The 24,366-nt window shown below is 48.0% G+C and overlaps 2 protein-coding genes and 1 long non-coding RNA gene across 5 annotated transcripts; 1 reads left to right on the top strand and 2 right to left on the bottom strand.

Annotated features, from left to right (window-relative positions):
- Positions 1–1,207: 1,207 nt before the first annotated feature.
- HOXA11 (homeobox A11) lies at positions 1,208–13,066 on the bottom strand. Of its 3 annotated transcripts, XM_061375075.1 has the most exons (4): positions 12,941–13,066; positions 12,619–12,702; positions 4,244–4,787; positions 1,208–2,794 (listed from the first exon to the last, which is right to left on the bottom strand). In XM_061375075.1, the coding sequence occupies exons 3-4, from the start codon at positions 4,767–4,769 to the stop codon at positions 2,562–2,564; spliced, it is 759 nt and encodes a 252-aa protein (XP_061231059.1). In that variant the 5' UTR covers positions 4,770–4,787; positions 12,619–12,702; positions 12,941–13,066; the 3' UTR covers positions 1,208–2,561. The 3 variants fall into 3 exon arrangements, with proteins under 3 accessions (XP_061231059.1, XP_061231058.1, XP_061231057.1); XM_061375074.1 differs by lacking the exon at positions 12,619–12,702 and having other exon boundaries at positions 4,244–4,809; positions 12,941–12,963; XM_061375073.1 differs by lacking the exons at positions 12,619–12,702; positions 12,941–13,066 and having other exon boundaries at positions 4,244–5,475.
- Positions 2,149–13,434, top strand: LOC133223937 (uncharacterized). The gene is made up of 2 exons (XR_009728740.1): positions 2,149–2,288; positions 13,346–13,434. It is a non-coding gene; the product is annotated as an uncharacterized LOC133223937 (long non-coding RNA).
- A 6,262-nt stretch (positions 13,435–19,696) lies between these two features.
- HOXA13 (homeobox A13) lies at positions 19,697–21,418 on the bottom strand. The gene is made up of 2 exons (XM_061375085.1): positions 20,626–21,418; positions 19,697–20,029 (listed from the first exon to the last, which is right to left on the bottom strand). The coding sequence occupies exons 1-2, from the start codon at positions 21,296–21,298 to the stop codon at positions 19,785–19,787; spliced, it is 918 nt and encodes a 305-aa protein (XP_061231069.1). The 5' UTR covers positions 21,299–21,418; the 3' UTR covers positions 19,697–19,784.
- Positions 21,419–24,366: the final 2,948 nt, after the last annotated feature.

Genomic DNA, 24,366 nt, shown 5'->3' with positions numbered 1-24,366 from the left:
CACATTCCTATCTCAGCTATTGTTTGGAGTTTTCTCCCCCCCCCCCCCCCCACTTTCTCCCTCCAGCCCTCCTCCCCTTCACTCCCCCTGCCCACCTCAGTCCACCTCCTCCCTGCCCTGGAGATCAAGGACAATTTCAAACAGTCGATTTCCACCACAGGCCTTTTCCACCATAGGCCTTTTCCACCACAGGCCTTTTCTTTTTCTTTTTCTTTTTTTTCAAAGACAGCAATTTTCTTAGGGCTCAACATCCATCAGCTGGCTTAGACCTTCCCTTTGGTTATAAATTCCCTTTGGCTTATAAAACCTATCCCAAACGCCACTGACACCGCCAGCATTTCCCAAGGAGTTCTCCTGAACTGAGGTGGTGGGGAGCAAGCAGCAATGTCACATCAAACCCTGGAGCATAGAACCTTGCCTTACCGGCCTTGGCAGGGTAAGAAAAAGGCCTAAGACATAGCGAGCTACCAACATACTTCATTATCCTCTTCCTGCGGCCCCCTAAAACGACGCTTGAGCAAGCCAAGGTTCACTTGCTAACTCCAGAGCAGAAGATTTAGCAGCGAAGTTCCCAAAAGAAGAATAATTCTCCATAATGTCTGAACAAGGTCACGAGGAATTTCGGGTCCCAAAGTTACATCAGATAAAAGAACATGCAGTAACTTAACACCAGAGTAAAAATATAAAGTTTCCATTTTTTTATTTTCCTTGTGCGCTGTTCCACTGTATACATGCAACCAAATACTTCGCATATTAAAAGAAAACTGTATATACATATAGACGATACATGTTGAAAACAGTGATGTCCTATAAAGATACTGCATTTCGTGAACCGTGACAAAGAAATTACATCCATTTCGTAAATTTATTAATCAAAAAACATTCTTATTACCACTTTGTTGCACATGTAAAGAAATCCCAAACCCTTTAGCCCCAAAGGAACAACAACAACACAAAAAAACAGGGGAAGGGGAGAAAGGCATTCAAACAAAATAGGTCATGGGTTCTTTTTTTATTATTTACAAGTCTTGTAAAACAACGTTCCTGTATGAAATATACATTCAGATACTCTCAACAGCAAATTACCTTAACGATAGAACACAGTATCCTTTGTAAACTGATGCAGAATTTTAAATATTTTCTTTTTTTTTTTAATATATTTTTTTTTTTTTTTTCTTAAATTGCGGGGGGGGCGGTATTTGTTGGGTGGTTGTTTTTTTTTCTTGCTTTTTTTTTTCTTTTCTTTTCTTTTTTTTTATTATTTCTTTCACGCTTTGGTTCCTGCAGGGAAATATATATATTTATATATACTTAAAATAAGTCCGAACAACTCTCAGTTCTTTGCATACGTCGACTGGGCTACAAAGTAGAGCTCTTGACATTTAAAGTAGACAACAACAAAATTACCATATTTACATTGTTTGGCTTCTGTTTAAACTCCTCACTAGTCACCTTTAAAAGAACATGCGATGGGGTTATTTTAATGATCCAATGTTAGTGCATTGCACAACTCCAAGTTTCAATTAAGTGTTGTGTGGTATTTGCTAAACTGTCGTTCTCCACAGGTATTTCCTGAAGAAAGTTTGTGAGCCAGAAGCCAGAAGGTTAGTTTCCTTTATGGAGCTGTTTCTTTTAAAACACTTAAATTCACACTTCTCCCCCCTCCCCCCTTTTTATTTTTAGTGTTTAAATATGATTTGTCTCCGAAAAGATGGCAACGCATAGTCAGTTGTCATAAATAATACAAGAGCTAAAAATCTGCTAATTTTTTCTTTCAGTGATTGTTTCTTTACGATATATGGCGAATTTATACCTGATTTTTTTTTCAGTAAATAATTAAGTCTTTCATTTAGTTCTCTTTCTTCCCCCTAGCCCTTTCCTCCCCACACCCCCAAAGGAAACTATTAGAACCATCACTACATCCACATTACAACTGCTTGCGGTTGGCTTGTGAAGGGGTAGGCATGTCATCCCCCCCTCCCTTTAATTCTCTGTGTGTTGGGTGTGTGTCCCCTCAAATTCTCTTTTCAAACACACGGGCAGTAGAGCACTGCCTCTAACCTAGACATATTTTCTGCTAAGGAAGAACAAAAGGTTTTTTTCTCAGAGTTTGTATTCTGCAGTGGTCCTAGGTGGGTGAGCTCGACCTGGCAATCTCCAGACCCTGGTCCGCAGCCGCCCAGGGGCGAGGAGGGCAGGGAATGGGCGAGTCCGGGGACAGAAGGATGCCATCCTCCGGTCTGTGTCCCCCGAAAGCGGTAGCAGGGTGAGCCGCAGTGCCTGGAAAGGTAAGAGGTATGGATTTTGCCCTCAGAGGTGACGTGCCCGCTCCGAAATGGGTGCCATGTGTGTCAAAATAAAATCGATTCCAGTTGATATGTAAATATATCGATATATGTAAAATCACCATTGAAGTTCCAGAGTAGATTTACATGTATGTAAACCCTTGGACTCTTCTAGTCCCGTCAGATACACACCTCCTTCCTCCATGTAACCCCGTGGCTTGACCTTGTCAAGGGCGAAATCTGAATTTAATCTCGTCTTGAAAAACGCTATGAGTTTTAAAGTAGTGGATTAGCTGAGTAATATTGTAATCGGTCCCTGTTAATTTTTTTTTCTTTCATTCTTCTATTTTGAAACCATATTTTCACTTGGCGGTCGGTCAGATTGAGCATTCGGGAGAGCTGGAGGCGTTTCTCTTTGTTTATGTAGACACTGAAGAAGAATTCCCTTTCTAACTCCCTAATCTGATATTTGGTGTATGGACATCTCTTTTTACGGGTACGTTGTCCACCTGTGGAGCGAAAAGAGGCAGAAGCGTTTGAGACCTGGAGGGGGCTAAGGAGAGGTGGGGGGGACACAGCCCAAAAAAACACGCTAACAGGGAAAAGAAGCATTCTGCCCGCTCCAGGGCCGGCGGTGGCAAGTCCGGGGCTGGGGGCCAGTCCCACGCCTTGGCCGGTGCTGGCAGCCAGGGAGCGGGACAGTCCGCGGCCAGCCTCCACCCCAGGTGTCGGGCTGGGCTAAAGCCCCAGCGGGTAGCAGGGATCCGGCCTCATTGCCTTGGCGAGGCGGGCGGCCAGAGGAAGGGCTGGTGGCGGGGGGTTCCTGCGGGTTTCACGACCTGGAGGGAAGCCTTTGTAGAGTACTTCGCTGGGCGCCGTGCACACGGAGCTGCCCAGGGAGCAGCCGTCACCTGGCTGCCTGCAGCGGGCAGGGCGGCAGTGCGCAGGGATATCCCACGCCAAGCCTTCTTCGAGCCTGTACCCGCTCGGATCTCGCCCTCCTTCCCTAGGTTAATCCCCAGTAGAGGAAAAAAGCCCTGAGCCCAGGGCCAAGGCGCGTCATTCTCCCCCAGCCGGCTATTTTCAAGCATGCTCTCCGCAACATCAAGGTATTCTCCTCTCGATTAGCCATTACGGTTTTAAAGTTCATTAAGCAGAATATAAAAGGTTTCAGGGTTCAGGAGCTCTTTACGTTAAACGTAGCTCCTATCCGTTTAAAAACTTCCTTTTCTGGTACAGTTCATTGTCGAGGTATTTTTACCCCCTAGTCGTATACTGGCTTTGCCTTTTTAAAAGCCCACATAAAAAAATCAGACTTTGACAGATTGAATAACAATTGTAAGTAACAAACTGTTGGACAGAAGGCAACACATAATTGCCACAGTGCTTTAGTAAAATGGCTTCCTTTAGACAAAAAGGCCAGCTTTAGGTTAATTTGTTTCTTTTAATATATTGCTGCAGTTCAGGCGGCTACTTTATCTGTTAAACGCTATTCTAGTGCAATCGTTAAAACGGTTAAGGCTTTGAATTCAGCTCCTAACTAGACTTCTGGTGCAACACATGGCTTTTATAAAATCACTGGATTACATTGATATCAAAGGAGTCGGGATCTCCTCTTTTCTTTTTTTTTTCGAAATTTACAGGCACCGAATGGACGTTATTATATTTGCGAGAGCTGACCACAGAGCTCTTCTTTATTATTATTAAAAAAAAAAAAAAAAGTAAAGAGGGAGAATTTTTTTTTTAAGGTATCCATTGCCCGGTGGGTATTTCACGGCCAATTTCAGCACTAAACACGTGATCTCGCCTTTTATAACAAAGTTTTGTTGGGGGAAATCTAAAGGCCCTTCATAAACCTTATATGCTTATAAAACAGCATATAAAAATTTAACAGCGGCGGTGCGCTAGATTTGAAGCTGCCTTTCCTAAAAGCGCTCGGGCGCTGCCTTTATACGTACTGGAGCTGCCGGATTTCTCCTCATTGTTGCCGGAAGATGACTCCGGGCTGCTGCTGCTCTCCGGCCGCCTCTGCCTCTCCTTCGCCGCCGCCGCCGCCCTGCCGCAGCCGCCCTCCGAACTTGAAGTTGCCGCCGCCGCCCCGGCAGCCGCGGGCGCCTTCTCGCCACTCTTGTCTACCGGGTAGTCCGCCGAGGCCAGGTTTTCCGCCGTGCCATAAGCCGTCTCGAAAAACTGGTCGAAAGCCTGGGGCAGGACCCCGTTCCTGCCCACCGTGCTATAGAAATTGGAGGAGACGTTGCTGCTGGGGTGGTAGACGTTAGCTGTGTTTTTGCCGAACATCTCGCCCATGCTAGTAGTGTTGGTGGCAGGCAGGCAGTCTCTGTGCATGATCTCCTCTGCGGAGTAGCAGTGGGGCAGATTGTTCCTGGGGTGCCATTTACTGGAGGGATCAATGGCATATTCCCTGAAGGTAACTTCTCTCACAGGTTGGACCTGGGGTAGGTTGGAGGAGTAGGAGTATGTCATAGGGCGAGAAGACGGGGTCTGGGGCAAAAAAGAAGGGAGGCTGGAAAAATCAGGACCCGAGACGTAGTAAGTACAACTTGGCAAATACATGTTAGAGGAACAAGGAACACGCTCATCAAAATCCATCATTAGGGCTACCTCGGCTTCTCCGCATTAGCTGAGCTTAACATGATTCTCTAACGCAGCTGCCTCTTTGAAGCAGATCCGTGAAGTAAGAGATGGGGAGACGTAAGCTGACGTGGAAAGCTCTCCCCGGCGGCGGCAGGGAGGTGCGGTCACGTGGCCCGACGTTGACATTGACGAGCGGCGGGTCCGGGCCCCGCTCCCTTTGTGGCCAGCGCGGGGGGAAGCAACAGCTCGTCGCCGGCGCCCAGGGGCGAGCCGAGCTCGGGGGGGGAGCCCCGGGGGACACGGACACACCGGGCCACTGCCGCAGTCCCGGACCGGGCCGCCCGGACCGAGCCGCCCGCTGGCGCTGGGGCGCAGACAGCGGTCCCACCAGGGCAGGGTGAGACCTTCCCGCTGGCCCTGTGAGGGCTGGGGCGTTCTGCGGAAGGACGGCAGGCTCCGGGCGGAGGGTACAGCAGAGATCCAGGCATGGCTCCTGCTGGAGAGCTGCTGCCGAGGAGGAAACGCTCCTCAAGGAACCGACCGGGGGCTTATTTCCCCCCACCCCGGTTTTTTTCCCCGTTTGGTTTAGTTCGGTTGGAGTTCTCCCCCCCTTAAAAAAAAAAAAAAAAAGCCAAAAAAAAAAAAAAAGCCCTCGCCCCGCAGGGTTTTTCTTGAAACTAGGAAGAATGTGCCAGGGTCAAGTCTGTACTGATTTTCATGGTGAATAGATTACATGCTTGCATTCATGTTCACTTCCGAAGCGCTTAGTGTCTTCCTTCCCTTACTTACATATTAACCTCAAATACCCCGCGCGGCTTCAGTCAAGCTTTGCTGGAGGTAGTTAACAATGTCGGGGTCCCAGGACGCAGGTTCGCCCTCCTCACCCCCTCCAAACAGTCCCTTGCCTCATTCGCAACTCCAGAAAGCCCTTTTAATTGCAGACCACGGAACTAAAGAGTGTTTGCTGATCTCTCCGCCTCAACGCTGCCGCCAAACACTTGGAAAACCAGTGGAGATTGGGCTACCCTAGTTTGACAAATACGTAGAGTTTAATTGCCAGAAGCCTAGTTAAAATTATTTGACATACTGTTAACCCCTAGAAAGAAACTTGCCGTACCGAGATACTTCTCTTTTTGCTTCGTACCGTCACTGAAGGCTGAGACCCAGGGAGACCTATTTTAAAATCGTGGTTAAACTTTTACTATTGTTGCATGAAAGGGATGATATAGAAAGCGGATTGAACAGGGCAGAGACTAAAAAGTACTTCTCTGCCAATAAAAACGCACAGCCCACCGAATGAGCAGAGCCAAAGAAAACATAGAAATACGCCAAAGAATACAGCACCTTTTGAGGCATGGACATCCCTAGGCTCTCGGAGAAAATATTTTTTTGCTATTCTGATGCTCGATTTCAGAAAGGAAATATTTGGGTTCCGGCTGGATTTCATCAAAATAGAAAAACAGAACGGCAAAAGGCTATTGTGAAGTCGGTGCTCTTAGGAAATCAGACGTAGTTCAAGATCCATGCCCCCGTGGACTTTGGAGGCTAATGGAAGGGAAACGAAAACGTTAGGGGAAGAATATTTGGATTTTCCCCCTTCTTCTTCTGCAGTGCTGTGGAAGTATTTATATATCCGGAGAAAGTTCTCCAGTAAATTCTGGAGATCTTCGGTATTTAAATGTCAACATCGATTTGTTTATTTATTGCTTAGCTTATCGTAACTGACTCAATAACAAATCTAATCATGTTGTGCACGGAGAAAATATTCTCATTATGTATTTTCCCTACATTACAGTTAACTATTGCGTTTGAATTCAAGCTGTAAATTCAGTATTATCAAGTAATTACTTTGCAGTGGAGTAAACTAATTTATTAGCATTAATGTTTATATGCCTTTTTCTTATTTTACAAGGGTTACCGTTCACAAATCAAATGCTCTGGACGTATCCCTGTAATGAACTCTTTATTTTGGTTTCCTGCAAGAACTTCTTACGCTTACTGCACGCCTCCGAGCTGAACTTGAAATTAATGAATTAATCTTCCAGCTTGACGTATTTGCTAGAAAGCGGATGGAAAGAGATTGCGCATAGTCAAAACCGCCAGCAGAAGACTGCAGCGTCGTTTAAGGACTGTAAAAGGGTTTGGGGGTTTCCCTCTTTATTTTTTCCCTCTCCTTTTTTTTTTTCAACTTGGGTGGGGGAGCGTGTGTGCAAGAGCTCTGGTTGGCTTTTTCCTTAACGTTATACTTCCCGCTTCTGAAGGGGGATGGGGGTGTGGGGTGGGGTTGGGGGGTCGGAAGCCCTCTTTTGGTATCCGAGCGCTGTTTCTTTTCCCTGTGTCCCCCCACCCTTCAATTCCGTAGGTGAAAACCCTCTCCCCACACCCTGCTCACACTCAGACACCCATCCCTTCCAACAAAAAGGAATGTATAAGGATTTCAGTGACTTTGAGATAACAAAGGCACCACCACTGCAGAGCCTCGCCCCGCCTCTGTGTGATGGCAAACAAATTCTTGCACTTGTATTAGGGCTTTTAAGGCTATAATTGAACACGGCGCGTCTAGAAGAACCGAAAACAGTTCTAGACTGACCTGCGGTTTTATAGCACTTTGGCAGTCAACTTCAGCTTGTGTCAGAGCAGACATGACAGAGCTGCCCAGCGCTTAATCGCGGGACGCCACATCCTCGGGCTCACTGCAGGGGGGCCCCCCCCCCCCTTGCATTTCAATAAATTTCAGGCCCTTGGGCTAGAAGTGGGGAGCGGAGCTGGCACAGGTTTGTATGGAGCTCGTCCTCGCTCCTTTCGGCGGCCGGGGCTGCGGCGCCTTGCGAGGCTCTGCCGTGCCAGAGGTCGGGGCTGCCTCTGGGAAACAAAAGGAAATTAAGGCAAGAAGGGCGAGAATGCAACTGCGAATAGGCGTGTGTGTGCGTGTGGGGTGTGCGCGTGTGTCTGGGCATATGTGTGCTTGCACAGCATGCACAGATGCAGCCCTGATGCCTACTTTTGCATCGCCTCGAGTTGTGTGTGTGTATCCCCTCGTCCCCGTTCCCCCCCCTTCCCAAACCTATCAGCTTATTTATCTAAGCCCTTTAGCAATGCAAGGGGACCCCCAAATGCTTCTGGGCTCCGCATGCAGAGTAAGCGGGGAGGGTGATGGGGAAGACTTCGAGAGGTGTAGCTTGCCTGGGAGTGAGTAGACACCCAAGGCACAGGCTGTTCTCTGCTTTATTTGCTGTTAAGTGAAACAGAGATAATGTACGCTTAAAGTCCCGGAATGTGCGGGTAATTGCAGGGAGCCTGCTGTTAAGTTGCTGTGTTCATCACAATTATCGACGTTGATTATTTAGTCTAATGTTGAATTGCTCTTTTAATACAGTAATTGAGACTTCCGCGTTGAGGAAGAGGGAAAACCGAGCTTTCCCCTCGCTAACCTCACTGAAAACAACATAAACAAAGGCAGGCATTTCGTTTGGAGAAGCAAAATGCATTCGTTACGCCTTCCCATGTATTTCGGCCGGATTAGAGAGGGTAAAACCGCTCTGAATTTGGGAGTTCTGCTGCAGGACGTTTCTGCAAAGGAGAAGCGTGGCCAAGAGGTGGGGAGACTGCGAGCACATTTACCCATAGCTAAGCTAAACAAAGCAAAGGAAAAAGGCTACATCTCTTCTTTGGAGGAATATAAACAGAGCTAGGACGCCTCGATAGCCAGCTTTTATATATACAGATGGCGTGCGAAGGGAACTGTTTATGTTACTACAGCTAGTCTCCAAGAGGTCAAGTTCTAAAGTATCTAAACTGTTGTCTTTTTGTACAGGGTTTTGCTTGGGAAAAAAAAAAATAATAAAAATTGCAGCCGGCCATTTACCTTGCCAATAGTGTGAGTGCTTATAATTAACAGGGGAGACGTGTGCTAAAAGGAATTTGCGTCAAGAGTAACTAATTAAAATATTACACGATGGCTGGCTTCAATCGCTGCTGCTCCTCTCGCCTGGGAAGGGTGAAGGGTGTTCCGGCTCGAGCAGGAGAAAATGTCTCAGGAATTAAGACAGGGTTCGGTAAACCTGGGGGTTGATTACAGTCTACAAAGGCTTATTAGAAAAAAACTAGTAATAGGAAATTCTCAACCTTATTGCCCTCGAAAAGCGCAAACCGCTCTCAACTTTTCCAGTGAAAATAAGGCCATAAGGCGATAATTCTTCGCAAAATTGACCAGGAATGCAGCTTCAGGAAAAAAAAAAAAAAAAAGTGCTTATTGTTTGAGTGTTAAATGTTTAGGGCTTGGAATTTCTTTACTGTTGTTTCTTCTTTTCTGTTTGCCTTTATGTCCGGTTGGAAAGTAGCCTTTGGTTTTATTTATATTTTTATTTTTTTTAACTAAATATGTTCCTGTAACACTGCAATAGGAGTGTGTTTCAATAGTTAGCTAAAATGTTTATCATAATTTAAATAATAGCTAATATTTTTAATCGACGAGATGGAAGCCCCGTGCTGTAGTATGGAATAGAATATTTATCGTCCACAACCTGAATCTGTACGGTTGCGATTTTTCTAGGGAACTGCAAAATACGTCTGAAGAGAAAGGGCGTATGTACACACGATTCAAGTCAAAGTTATTCTGATTCTTTTTGTTGTATTTAATCGCGTTATCTTATTTTAGAGGCTTGAATATCTCAAAAGGCTGAGCTCATCTGGCCGGAGAATATGTTAGATTGATTTTTAGTATCGATTCCGAAATCCTTTCCTCCATCACCTTCTGTGTCTTTTTAAGTCGCTGAGATGGAAAAGCTTCTGAGGGTGGCTGGGTTTCACCTCTTCCCAACCCTCACGTTTAGTTTGCCTATTAGGATTAGACTGCTGCAGACCTGTAGAGACCCATCGATGGCGACTAACCCGGCTATTTTGCACCCCTTGTAGATTCGAGGGCTCTATCTAAAGGCAGACCCTGATTCCGACAGCTGCAGCAAGCCAAAATACCGAGGGCTCTTTTTTTTTTTTTTTTCTTCATTCTTTCAAGACACGAAGTTACTTCCAGAGGGATAAGTTCCCTGTTTCGACTACTATTTTCCTGCCCTTTTGCAGCCAAACTGGCTGTTGTGACAGACTCCCGGCGCCTTCCCAAGCGCGGGGAGTCTTTCACAGCGCCCTCTTTCCCCCCTCTCCCGCTCCCCTCCCCAGGTCTTCTAGCCTTGCCTGCCCAGACTCCGGGGAGTTGAACCCCTCAAAAAATCGGTTTGTTTTATATCGGGAATATTTCATCTTTAGTAGCTTGCTCGTGAAAGAGAATGGAGGCAGTTTCGGCGATAAGGGGGATATGAGGAAATATTTTCTCAGACGGCAAAGTATATCAGAAATTGGTTGACTGACGGTGCGACCATAAATGTCTCTTTTTTTTTTTTTTTTTTTTCCCTTGAACGATCTGCGAGACTTCCCCGACACACGAATGCTCACATCCAGTCATCCATTACACACATAAACCGTCTATCCACATACAGGTGCAAAAGACTTCGGCAAAACTAGGCTGCGGGAGAGGGGTGTCTAGACCAAGCGGCTGGCTTAAAACGAGCGCGAAAGCAAATTTCCCTGGTTATAATCCGCCGGTACAGAAAAGCAGGCACTTCCCAGCGACTCCCACCCAGACGCACAAAACCCCAAGTCTTTAGCGCCGTTTGTAGGAAGCAGGCAACAGTCCCCTTTTGTGCCGATGTATCTTTATGTGGAATCCATCAAAATGGGTTAGGGAACATCCCCAGAAATCCCTCGAAAGTGCGGTGCTATTAAACGACGCGGTTAGCCCTACGGACAGCCACATCTCAAGCGATGTTCCCAAGCACAGTTCGCCCGCAGTCCGGAATGCTGCTTTACCCTCCACCTTAGGGTAAAAAAAAAAAAAAAAAAAAAAAAAAGTCCGCCAAAACATTCCCATGTCCATTTAGATTTAAAAGTATTGCTACAACAGATGCCTTGAACTTGACCTTAGATTTGTTAACCCAGGAAATATATTCAGTGAGAGGGGGAAAAAAATACTCCTGCATTGCCTCGGACAAATGAGCATTCTTTTCCCCCTACAAATTCAAGATGCAAACAACACACCAGAGTTATGAGATCTATAATGTGCCCTCTCGATTAAGAGCAGAAAGCTACACAAAGTGAAATATCTTAACGCCAAGACAAGCTTGTTATAGAGAGACTGTTCCTGCGATGCCAAGATCCACACTTTGCCACAGAAATTCAAGTCAAAGCAATCGACTTGGATTCTAAGCTAAATTGAATTTTATAGGATATAGGGTTCTCTCTAATCCACATTGAATTTTAACAATGATTTATAAAGGTATTTCCTTTTTTTTTTTTTTTTTTTTTTATTTTGCCCAACTCGCCAAGAAATACATCAGATTTACTGTACCATACTGCTAACTTTATAGGGGAACCTTATTCACATATCGTGAAACCCACCGAAGTAAAGGCATTTCTTCATCAAGGATTGTTTAAGGGGGCGGGTACAGGAAGTATCACTATACTGGGGCTGTCAAATCAACGACTTCAAAACCCCAACTTCATATTTTGATGGACTCTCAGAATTCCATTGCAATGAAGGTACCTGTATTTGTGTAACCATTATAGGAAGCTATTTGTCTAACACGAGCTTAAAATCCTCACTGCAGTGGAGGATGTGATCACATACCTCCATATAGCTCAGCCAGCTCTATAAAGACCCCTTCTTCTCCATTCTCTCCTATGTCACCCAAAGATACCCATAAAGAAAGCACTCCCTCTAAGCCTAATATCGCTGCTCTTTCCTATACCGGGGTGGAAACCTGCTAACGGTCCCGCTTATTTCCCCTTTCCTGACTTTCCAACAAAGGCTGATACTAATATCACTCCTTACAGCAATCGGGGCACATCAACACGACAGGTCCTCACTGTAGAGGCCGGGGGAATTCAGGCAAAACCCCCTAATCAGACCGGCCTCAGTGTGTTGGTTACTCCTTTCTCTTTCGGCTTTACTTTCCTGCCAAGTGTTCGTACAGCATGGTATTTTCATTTTACAAACCTTCTCGTATTTAAACATAAACCAGCCACTAGCTTGAGAGGATGTCCATTCAGGATTGCTTTGTATTAAAATCCATTATCTTTTATGCCTACCCGAGGGCATCTCGAACGCTAAAACCAGACTCAAAACACCCTGCTCTTCCATTGCTCCTCTCCCAGGCCGACTAGAGGGGCCGATTTATGCGGTCAGGAATAAATGAAAGCAGTTTGCTTGGTGCGTTTAAATCAAAGCGATCACGATGAAATCCTGATTAATTTAAACTAGCAGGTTATATCTCCTGGCTGGCATTTTCCTCTCTAGATACACACAGACAATGGCGAAAAGAAGACAGGTTCAACATGCTTCCCCTGCTTTCTTCCACACATAGCCGTCCACCCTCCTCCTCATCTCTAGAATGGTAAAAATAATTTCAGAGGCAAACACATGTCAATAAACCAGTCGGAATTAAAACCCAGGAGCCGCTTTTCCATGCAACCAGACCCAAATCTGCAAGACACCCCGGCGCAGCACAAAGCCAAGCAAACAGCAGCTCTTATATACAAGTCTGCCCACATCTTGGGCTCTGACCCCAGCTTCTTCTGGTTCATTTTCCTGCCAGGAGCCTTCTTTACGTTCTACCTATGCTACAATGGGAAGCAGCACATCTGAGAAAGGTGGAGCCAGAATCCAAGCTATGAAAAGCAATCTTACTTTTCTCAGCGGGCTCTTCGGCTCTCTTTGCCCAAGCAGCCTTCTTCAACCAGGTCCCCGCAGGAGAAGCAGCACTTCGTCCTCCTACACCGTGGGAGAAAGGGAACGTGGTGGGGAGATAAAGGGGTGGACTGAGGGGGAGAGACGGGGCCTGGGAAACCCTCCAGAGAGGCCTTTCAAATGACCTTGCTCCAGTCATGCAAGGGGCTTTGCGGGAGGACCGGGTGGGTGTTTGGTGTTGGCTTGTTTGCTTAATTCACCACCGAGCCAAGGGGAGAGGAGAAACATTCGACCGCTTCCAGGAAGAGCATGAAAATCTTACCCCACCATCCAGAAGTCTCTCGCCTGTGCAAAAATATATCCCCACGGAGACTGACAGCTAGGATCCTGCGCTGGGCTGTAGACCTCCAGATCAATGAGGATGGATTGCTTATTATTTGGCTTTCCTCCTTTACAGATTAAATATACCCGGTCCACAAAACACTCCTTCACGATCTCACAGTGACTTGGGTTGCTGTTGATTTGTGGTTTTATATAATTTTTTTGTTCTAGTTGTTGTTGGTCTGTCTTTAGGCGAAGAGAAATCTAGCCACTAGGGCACATCGTCCTTCCTGCCAGCTTCAGGCAAAACGCAGCAATATCACAGGCTAATGACGATTATTGCTGGTATAATTACTATTATTACTGCTATTCGTTTTTCTCCTCTCTGTCTCTCCCGGTTCCCTAGGATTTCCGATGGCGATTTGCACACAAGGTGATTGCAGGAGGCTAAAACGCTGTCTAATTCCACGGATTCCCATCGTACGAGGAGGAGGGGGGGGAAAATAAAAAAAGAAATAAAAAGGAAAAAAAAATCCCAGTGTTTTTGATCACGGGACACCCGGCTGTTCCTCCCCAGTACAACCCGGGTCACCGTACAGTAATGACCGTGGGTTGTGCGCTGTAGGACTTGACCTTTCCTACGTAGAAGAGGGCGCTTTCCTCTACGCTACAGGGAGGGGAGGAAGGGGGGGGAGAGCGGTGGGAGGAAGAGAGATGCTCTCTTCGGGGATGTTTAATCACAGTTCAGATCTAGGAAGGGGCAAAGCTTCTGCCTTTCAGCACGCCATGTTGAAGCTGTTCACTGGAGGCGAAAAAGAAAAAAAAAAAAGAGAAAAAAATTCCTTTCTTCTTTTTCCTTTTTTTTTTTTTTTTTTCCCCTTTTTGTTTGAAAGGGGGTGCGGAGGCGGGAGGGAGGATAGAGGGAGGAGGAGGAAGAAAGACTTAATGAACATTTGCATTTCGTACCCTAATGAATCAACTGCATTCAAGGAGGAGGGGGCCAGGGAGGCAGGGAAGGGCTCCCGGCGTGGTTAAAACACCCGCGGTAGGGGCGCATCGGCCCGGCCCCCACAACCCTACGTCTCTGCCGTCCCACGCGGAAAAGCCAACCCCTGTCTCGGCCCCCCTCTCTCATTTTAGACTCCTTTAGCTGCCGAGAACGCGCAAGGCCATCTCTTCAAATCATCATTAAAGTGCATTAAAACACATCTCGAAGTTATGAATGGCAAAAAACGGCCTTTTAGCGCCTGCCAATTTTTTTTTTTTATTTATTAAACGCTGTCTTGATTTTATTGCTAACGCTGCCCACGGAGAATGCTGAAATGCATCAGGAATGAGCTTTTATTTAAGCCATAACCATTTTTTTATTTTTGAAATAACTAATTTATAGGCTAAAGGCTGAGATGCTTACCCATTCTTTCAGAGGCATACAAAATCAGGGCAGTGCTCTGGAAGCTATGGGAGATTTTCTTTCCTGAGCATGTCGGTATTGAGCACCATATTTTTTCTGTTTGCTGCTGATGCCATTTCGCCTACCGAGGGTTTTTAAGCAGGAGCCTTTCCTAGCAGAAGGAGGCCGAAAAAGATACAGCTTTGCAGTTCTACTTATTCTTTTCAGAAATATGCTCCTGTCAAGGTTTATTTCCCATAGCAAACCACCTTTGCTACTGCCAAGAGCTCGAGGAGGGGATAGATTAAATACCGGCTTATTCTCTTGGTGGGAAAAAATACAAAACATTTGCTGTACCCGCCCGCCCGCCTCAGAGCAGTAAAGGCTACTGTCTGCCCATGGGAATTCTAAAGCTGAAGGGCCAAGGGAGCCCAGAATTAGGTGATTTTAACCTGCTCAAACACTGGGAATCAATGTAGACATTGATGAATCCCGCAAGAATTACTTGAAATGAAACTGAACTAATCTTTTTTTTTTGTCTTCAATTATGTTTTGCATTTTACACGGCGAATGAAATACAGCTCTGACATTAATGTTTCTATATATAAACTCAATATGCAGTAATAATTTTTCTCCTCTGTCTTTGTGTCCCTCTGCACAACCACTTAAATATATCAAATATACTGAATATTTTAATTTCAGGAGAGCTGAGAAAATAGAGACCCTACTTCGGGTTATGAAAGCTTTGTTTTTTGTTTTTTTTTTTTTTAATTTTGTGTTTGCTTTCTTTTCAAATCCTTCTTCCGGCATTTTTATTTATTTATTTTTTAATGTCTGCAAGTAAACCTCCTCGCACATATAACTCTGCACAGTGGGCCAGGCACAGTAAGTTCACCACCACCATTTAAATACGTTCTCGGTAACGTGGGGAATCTAATAATAATTCTGCCCGAACCGCGTGCAGGGATGGGCTTCGTGAGGTAATGTATCACTTTGCTTAATTATTTTCGTTGGTGACATATTTACTTGCAAAACTTATTAGGGATGTATTTTAGGACGCTGGCGGCGGATTAGTGAGAGGGGAATATGCAATACAACAGCAATTTGTACTTGAGAATGTATGTGCCAACAGCTTTTGGATGGTAAATGAAGGTAATAAATAACACGAACACACACACCCCTACCCACCCTCTCTCCCCCACGCTCCGAGACCACACCGACCCGGCCGAGGGACGGAGGGATGGGAGCGCGGTGTGCAGCCGTGGGTCGCCAGACATGCGGTGAAACCGATGCGAGGGCGGGTAGGCCACGCAAGACTCGCACACAGGGAATCTTTCGCGGCTCGTAAAACCTCAGACACAAGCATTTAGGTGCTCTGAATCTGCGTTGCAGAGGGTTTCGCCAGGCACCCCGCTCCCCGCAGTCCCCTCATCTTGGGTTCCCGGAGTTCCCGGCCTTTACTCACCTGACCCAGCCACTCGCCCCCCATGGGACATTTTCCGAGCTCGGCTTCAAGTCGGGCCCGAAGAGGTGGCAGCAGGTACGAGAGGAGCCGCTGGCAACGCGGGACCGAGCGTGGAGCCTCCTGAGCAGAGCCGCCGCACGCCCGGTTGTCAGGGGGAGACACCCCGGCGGGATAGGGGAGCTCCGCAGCCAGCCCGATCCCTCTTCCTGGCAGGGACTCTCGGTTGCAGGGCCGGGAAACACGACCTGCTCCTCCGGTTGAAACTTGCGAGAGCCTCGACGCTGACTTACATGGTAGCAGGGGTCCAATCCAAAATGTTACCTTACTCCTGCCAGCGATCGCGAGTCAAACGCTCCCGTTTTTACCCTGTGAAATATATATGCGGCAGAGCTATTTGAACAGTAGTGGGAATTTAAATTCGCTAATCCACGGTCAGTCTACAAATGTTTAGCAGATTTGAACGGTAGGTAGTTCAGTCTGAAAACAATCTTCAAACGCTAGCTCCGATTAAAAGTTACCATTAAAGGAAAAAAAATACCAACAAAATCCAGACCCCTGTTATTTTACTAATGTCGGCCATATTCTCGTTGTGGGTTTCTTTCAAGGAGAATTATATCGCTCTGGGGCATGGTGTGAAAATAGAAGATCCTGTCTAAGATACGAACGATTCGAATCCTGCCTATCTCCCCCATCTCCGACCTGCAGTACATGTAATTTGCGGCGTGTCTCACGCAATAATTATACAGGTTGCGAAATATAGCGGAATAAACAGAATTATTCACTCAGAGAGAGAACAAGTGTAATTCACAAGTGGCTTTCTCCAGGCAACTGAGCTCCTTCAGAAGAAAGAGCTGCAAAGAGACGGAGGAAAGGCGGCCGTCCGGTGCTTGCAGCCAATACAACGGGCGGGTATGCACCCGCGGGCGTCAGGTACAGCCGGTGGGAGACCGGCCAGAAGAGCCAGTCTTTGACCCCGCGCAGGGTGCAGCCGGGAAGAGAGGCTGCGGGTGGCTTCAGTAGCCCCAACCCCAGCGCGGCACTTGCTGCCTGCCTCAGCCCCGATGAAAGCCCCAGGCCGTGGGAGTCCGTGGATGCTGCTGGCTCCCCGAGTGCGAGGGGGTCCCACGCGGGTCCCTTGGCCCGTGTGCATCACAAGGCCCTACCTTCTAGGCACGGGATGTTGCCCCCTCGGGTGATGTGCCCGTGGGTCTTTGACCGTTGTTTCTCGCTCCGGCCGCAGGCCGCCGGCAGTCACAGTCCTCGTTATAAAGGGCTGTTCCCTGTCACCCTAGAGGGACACGGTGTCACCTCAAAGCACAGCTCAACTGCACGGCCTGGAAACCAGCTGCCATTTCTATATCTCTTCCCTCCTATTTTCTGAGCGGGATGGGGGAAATCTTGCCCAGAATATTACTGTCCTGCCTCCAAAGCAATGCATCCGAGATTCCCACGCTCCGCAGCCGCGGATTTTCACGGCTTGAAAACCCACAGCACTCCGCGGTCTCTGCTCACCCCGAAAGGCTCCCGCACACAGCAGGCAGGTTAAAAACCCGCACCGATGGAGTGCAAAGCCCCGACATGCCAGCCTCCTGGAAAACAGATTCCTCTCCCGCAGGTACTTTTCATGTAAGTTATTGCACGAACGCGTTACAGCCAGATCTGAGGGGCAGAAAGCGCTTAGAGCTGATCCCTGTCGAGGTGGCTCCTTTTGAATTTCACAAATGTAAAGCTAGAAGCACTCAAAGAGCGCGGTATCTGATACCCTCTAAATGCACCGTAAAGGTCCCCCCAGTAGTTCTAATTAGAGCTGCAGACCACCGCAGGAGACGGGAGGCGAAAGCAAACATCTCTTTGTGTCCGACCGAACTCTCCCGCCACTCACAGCACCGGCCGGACACCGGCGGCTCCTCGCCCTGCACCCTCATCCCCTCTCCGATTCTCACGTCTGGCTAGGGCTCACCGATGTCCTACCACCACTAGAAAGACAGAGAGAGCAGAGCACAATTTGCTCCGTGCTCTGTCTTGAAAACTCAGGCGTATTCTACGCACAAGGATATGCGGCTCCCACAAGCGTGCGCGCCCGCCGGCGGGGAAGATGCGCGGGCGCGGTCAGGTGCGGTCGCAGCACTGCAGTGGCCACGAGGTGGCGCTGTCGGCCCGCAGATGCCTCCGGCGCGTGTAGCTGTCAAAAGTCAAGGTCACAAATCGGCTGGTTTCCCCTCAAGGTCAAGGTTTCAGGCCTTGCCCGTCCTGTCATCTCCACGCAGCCCCCCCACCATACCTTCCCGACGAGGCACCGCTGGGCTGGGCAGCTTCTCTTGTCCCAAGGGCCGGCCACTGGCCTCCGTTTCCCGGCCAGGGCTGCAGTTCTGCACGGGTATCATCCTGCACTTCCTCCCCCCTGGCCCCCAGCCCTCTGCAAAACCACTGCTCAACATTACTGAAATATTTATAGTTTAGGAACGCTGCTTATCAGGCGTGCCAGCCCTCAGATAAACACCATCCAGAAAAAAAGAGCCCACCACATACACATAAGCTATGTAATGGAAGACAACAGTATTAAAATTGTAAGATAGACACATTATATAAGTTTTTTTTTTTTTTCTGATGAAATGCACGTAGGTATGAAAAAATAAAGAGTATTTCTGTCAGGGTTTATTACAGTGACTATTTTATTAACAGCATTAATACTACTATACCTGTCTACACGTCTCGGGTTTTCATTTTTCAGTAGAAATATTAAAAAAAAAAAAAAAGAGGGTGCACAAGTACATTTTCACAGTGCGCTGATTTTTTTTAATTTTATTTACAAGATAGCTTCTTATAGTGAATAAAAACAAAATAATGTGCTGGTTGAAATAACTGATTGGATTAAAAGGTGCTGTAAAAAGAATCCCTAAACGTTCTACTGCGGCCTCATAACAGACAATAAACAAGGAAAAACGACTAATTACTTATAGATCAAAATATAGATTATATAAATCAAAATACTTCTGGGAAAAAATGTATTTCAGTTAAAAGTTCTTGGATTTTTTTTCTAAGAAGGGTTTGGTTTTTTTCCCACTGTAAAGAAATGCCAATGTTCACGGGGTTTGTATCCACCCAGAGTCAAATATTAAAAATTTTCCGGGGACTTAGAGTATGAGTTCTTGAAGATTATTTAAGGTTTATAATAGGCATAGTCCTTAAAAAGGTATCGACTGTACGGTCTCCAGGAGAAAAATAAACAGCAACAAAAAAACAATTCAGATGACAAGAAATCATCTGTTGAAAATAAAAATTTAAACCAAAAGACATCTCCAAGCAAAAGTTTTCCTTCCTATCCCCACTACTTCGCGATGTTTTAGAATTTGCTATCAAAACAGATCCTCCACAGAGCTTCCTTCATTATTGATGTCTCTGAAATCCTTATTCAGTACCTTCGAAGTTTATTATTATTTTGTGACATTAAATGCATTGTTTAAAATCTTACAGTAATTGTTTGGGTTTTTTTTTTTCCCCCACTATGATTTACCTGAGCAGTCATTCAACATACAGTTTGGATTGCAATGGAATAAAACCAAATTATGTGTCCACATCAACATCCTCACGTTAATCACCTCTTGCATCGTGGCCACGAAGAGTCTTCTCAAATAATAAGGCCGTAGAAATACTTACAAGTTTCTCAGAAAAGCGTGTCTTAACTGCAAGTGTATCTCTCGGTGCTGGGCGGGTGGGCTTTCCAGTCTGTCAGTGATACTGGCTGGATGCTTGGGATTTCAGAACTGTCAGTTTTAGCCATTTTGCAACAGCAATATTAAAAAAAAAAAAGCAAAAGTAAGGGAAAAAAAAAAAAAAAGAAGCTATAATTCCAAAGATACAAATCTCTTGTTCTGAAATAAGAGGTTCATTGTCTGTTCTCTTTTTAATTATTATTAATAATTATTTTAATCTGAACACGAAAAGAATGTTCTGAAACTTTTGAGCTGCTGCTTCTCCATTTTTAATCCATTAACTGGTGGTCTTCAATTTGTTGATCACTTTTTTCTCTTTGACCCTTCTGTTTTGGAACCAGATTGTGACCTGTCTCTCTGATAGATTTGTAGTCGCCGATATCCTCCTCCGTTTGTCTTTGGTTATGAATTTATTTGTAGCATATTCCCTTTCGAGTTCTTTTAACTGGACCTTTGTGTAAGGCACTCGTTTCTTTCTCCCACGTCTGTACGAGTTCGCGTCAGAGGGATGCGAAACGACGTCTGGAATAGAAAAAACACGGAGAGAAGCGTTAGAAAACAGCTCGAACCGTTTAGGACATCTACAAGAGGTGCAGGGCTAAGAGTTACAGCGCAGTCCGTGCCTGTCCCGCTCCAGCCGGGCTGCTAAAGCCCGGCTTAGCCTCCGGGGCTTCCGTTGCCTGGCCGTCGCAGGCAGCTTTCAGGCACGGGAGGGCTCGCTGCTGTCAGACAGACAGACAGCCACGGCCACAGACTCGAGGGAGAACCGCACAGGGCTGCAGCCATTGCCCCAGCCTGCGTGCTCCGGCAGTTACGGGAAATAGTATCGCAGCCTTCTCTGCGGCCCTTTTCAGCTGTTTCCTCTCCCGGTGCCGGCAGCGGGGCCGGGCGGGCTAGGCGGGATGCGCCGTGAGCCTGTGGGGGGCAGGGGGCGGCACCGGGGCCTCTCCAGCGGAGCCGGGGCATGTGCGAGATGGGGCCGCGGATAGCGGGAGGGGCGGGGAAGGGTCAGCCCGGGGATGATCCCGGAGCCCGACCGGCGGAACACCCGGGAGGAGTGAATGGGGAAAGAAGAGAAGGGGGTGGGAAGTTGCAGGGGAGCCATGCAGGTGTATTACCCGGGAGGGTGGATTTCCAGAGGTGAGGCGGCTGGCTCTGCTCCTTGGGGCAATACACTTGCCCATTCCACCCATTGGTGATGGCCCAAGGCTGGTAGCTGTCCATGGGGAGCAGGGGGTCGTGGCGCGGCTCGCCGGGGCCGCCGATGGCGGGCACCACAGGCATATCCAAATAGCCGGGCACTGGCTGGTAGGGCCCGGCGGCGTAGCCCTGATAGAAGGCGAACTCCTTGGCCCGCGACGTGAACTCCTCGCCGGAGACTGAAGTGTCCATGTACTTGTCGGCGAAAGTGGAGGCGGGCTGGGCGCAGGATTTGATGGCGTTGTGGTGGGTCATGCGGCAGGGGTAGTAGCCGCTGCCGAAGTAGCCATAGGGTAGAGCGGCGCCGGAGGAGCTCTGCACGGCGGCCGAGCAGGGGCTGCACTGCTTGACAGCGGGCTCAGCCATGCCGGCGGCGGGGGCCTCGCTGGAGGTGTAGGCAGCGGCGCTGGGGGCGGCCAGGGGCGCGGGATGAGCCATCAGGTTGCGGCAGGGGTTGGCCGCCGCCGCCGCCGCGAAGTTGCTGCCGGCGTGAAACCCGTCCATGTTCTTATTGATCTCATCCAGGCTGTTGTCGTAGAGGAACATGACGGGCTCGATCCAGCGGGGGTGGAGGAGCACGGAGGCTGTCATAGCCCGCTCCGCATTGAGACTAGTGGCTCTTTTTTAAAAGCCCCAAAGACTGAAAAAAGAGATACTGAATCTGCGGGACTTGACCAAGGCTGACGCGCCAGTGTCGCGCCAGGCCGGCCCTCATTGGGCCGCGTTCCCCCACGTGATATGCAAAGCAGCTGATAAACATCTGAAGGAATAAAGTGGAGATAATTAAATAACGCCATAACCGCGCAGGGCCGGGTCCCGGCACGGGGGCGCGGGCACGGGCAGGGGGGCGGGCACGGCGAGGTCCTGCTGCAGCGCGGGGAGCGAGCGCGGCGGGGGGAGGAGAGGTGGGGGGGACCGCCCGTCCGCCCTCTCCCTCCTTTCTTCCTCCTTCCTCTCTCCGGCCCTCCCTCCCTCCCTCGCTCTCTCCCCTCGCCACCGAGGCGTGAGCATTTTGGCCCCGTTGTTGCCGCGGCGCGCTCCTGAAGGTGCGGGGCTACCCCGGCACCCCGGCGGATTTCTCCCCCGAGCCTCTTATCCCCGCCCCGAGGGCCGCGGGAGCCCCGGAGGCCTCCCCTCATATACCGGGAGGGGGGCCGAGCAGCACCCCTCCGACCCTCTGCCTTCCCCGGCCTGAACCGGTGCCTCTGCCAGGAGATTGCTGACGGGGTCCCTGGCCGTTCCCCGGGCCGCATGCCGGGACAGATAAGGCTCTGGAAACAGAGCCTCCCAGGGTCCTTTCCGGGTGTTTTCCTTCTTCCTTCCCGCCCGTCGAAAGCCCAAGACCCATCTCGCTCCTCTCGCCACAAAGCCTCAGAAGTCAGATAAGAGGAACAGAATAGGAAAACACGAATTTATGTATTATTATCCTTTAGGACGCGCTCGGGGAGCGGGAGGGTTAACTGGATCTCCATCGCCACTCTGCTCTATTATTCGTTGCTGTAATAATAAAACCCAGGGCCTACAATTCGGCTTGAATCTTTCTTGGCTATAAAATATCATGTCGGCTTGTACAGTGCGCGCACGGGCCCACGGCGCTTTTTCGTGCTGGGAAAAACATGGTTTATTGGCTGAAAATTATTCTTCTTTAAGCTCCTACCTCTCTGAAGGCGAAAGCTAAAAAAAAACCCAAAACCCAAAACAAACCCACAAACTTAAAACTGCTTTCTCTTTTCGTGATACATGTTACAACCTTTCATAGTGAGAAATAGTTTCAATTTTTAATATTCTCCCACTCCCACCGGAGCAGATGCATTTCCCGTCGTCATTCGCGTACAACCTTGAACTCTAAACCCTCCATCGCTGAGCTATCAATAAACTTGACTTAAAGCAGCGTTCATCTAGTCGTTAACAGCTCTCAGCCTTCTCGCGTGTGGACAAAACAGCCCCAAATACTCCCATCCTGAAAACTAATTTTATTTCCCCCCCCTCCCCAATTGCATGTTGCTTTGTTTTGCGCCTGACAGCTCGGCGTATTTATTATCCTATTGTGCTTCCCATTGACGTTGACGCATTGTTTTGCCCGCATGGCTACAAGCGCAGAGCAATCCCGAGACGTACATTGTTACCGAGCAGGCTTTTCCTTGCCTAGCGCAGAGCTCCCAGCCATGAGAAGTAGCCCTTTGGCGCCTATGGAGTTTTGTTTCATTTTTTTTTTCAAGGTGCTTTTTCCGATGGGTTGGGATACCTGGAGTCGCTGTCATTCCCCTGCTAATTTGGCACCGTTTTAGCCCTTTTTTCCTTCGTTGTAGCCAATAAAGAGTTCCCATCTTGACTTTACATACGGTTTTCCGCATTCTTCCCCATGGCCAAAAGCAAATATTTATTCCCTGCATATTTCTCCTTTTCTTTGAGGCTCCAGTTTTGAAACCTGTGGATTCCCCAGGCCAGACATTGCTTGACTGGCATGAACTGGGTCGGTTTGTTTCTCTCTGGTTTTTCGAGGCTGTTTCTGAAAATCGCATTGCAAATGGGCGGCTGGGGGGAGGCGGGGGGCACTAAGTGGTAAAGGAAGGCAGCTCTATGGGGCAACGCTGTTTTACATACGGGTTAGACACGGCTAAAGGCCAAGGTCAAGTTGAAAGTTGCAGTCTAGCCAATGTGAGAACTGTCATTCACAGCCCTAAGATCTGTCTGATTTGTTAAAAAGCGAGTAGCCATGACAATACTAATCTCCATAGCTCTCCCCCTCCCTAGCTCGGCCCCCCTCTGTAAACTCCTCTCCTTCAGCCGCGGAGCTCTTCTCCCTCATCTGACTGCTTTCCAAGCGACTTTCCATGAGCAAGGAGAAGCCGTGTGGAATTGTAGCTTTCAGCCCCGGTGCAAACTGTACAAGTGGTAGAAGGTTGGGGGGACGAAGAGGGGGGTACAGGGAGGGCATCCGGTCTGTAGAGTTTTAGTGGTTGTTTTTTTGTTTTGTTTACCCACTTGGGGCTGTTCCAGCCTCGTGTGCGAAAGGGAGAAGGGAGATTAGATTAAAGAGCTTTTATTTTCTCCCTTCCCTGCATCTCTCCCTCGCTCTAGAGCTCAATTTAATCATTTGGGAAGAGGGCCATGCTTTTCATGGTGATAAGAGCAATGATACCACTGTCCCTGTCCCCTGTTTGCTATGACGGGGGGAGGGGGGGGGCGCGAGTCAGGGAATGGGACCGTTTCTTCAGAGGAGGCAAAATGGCATCCGCAGGGCGCGTATGCAGCAGCAGCATAACAGTTATTGTCGGATGCGGAACTTTACGCCTTTGTTTTGTTTTTAGGATTTGACTGACTTTTAATAAATTATTGACACCAAGAGAGGAGACAAGCCTCGTCAACTAGTTTAGATTTCATCCCCCCCTCCCCCCAGAAAGTTTTAATTCCCCAGCTATAATTCTTTCCTGCCTTAAAGGGTATTTACCATTAAATATTAGAAAAGAACGGTGAGGGCTGAAGGCATCGAGCAGAACAGATGTTCTTCGAAAATCATGGACCCTGTAATGAGCACCAGGGATAAAAATATGCCCGAGACAACCCTCCCTTGCACATATACCGTTCCCTACCAATTGTGGAAGAGCTTTTATTTTTTGCAACTTAAGTCTTGGGGTGAGCTGGATAAATAAACCAAA

This window comes from Neopsephotus bourkii, unplaced genomic scaffold (assembly GCF_033783945.1).
Source record: "Neopsephotus bourkii isolate Nb327-2 ecotype Australia unplaced genomic scaffold, CSIRO-AGI_Nbou_v1 NB_1656, whole genome shotgun sequence".
Classification (NCBI taxonomy): Eukaryota; Metazoa; Chordata; class Aves; order Psittaciformes; family Psittacidae; genus Neopsephotus; species Neopsephotus bourkii.
Note: the sequence above shows the minus strand (reverse complement) of the source record. Positions and strands in the feature narration are given on the sequence as shown.

Excerpts from the sequence above, each read along its gene's own strand:
- HOXA11 (XM_061375073.1), bottom strand. The coding sequence starts at position 4,898 with ATGATGGATTTTGATGAGCGTGTTCCTTGTTCCTCTAACATGTATTTG. Across the intron at positions 2,795-4,243 it reads GGAGAAATCCGGCAGCTCCA|GTGGACAACGTACCCGTAAA; the intron begins GTACGTATAAAG and ends TTCGCTCCACAG.
- HOXA13 (XM_061375085.1), bottom strand. The coding sequence starts at position 21,298 with ATGACAGCCTCCGTGCTCCTCCACCCCCGCTGGATCGAGCCCGTCATG. Across the intron at positions 20,030-20,625 it reads CTGGAAATCCACCCTCCCGG|ACGTCGTTTCGCATCCCTCT; the intron begins GTAATACACCTG and ends TTTCTATTCCAG.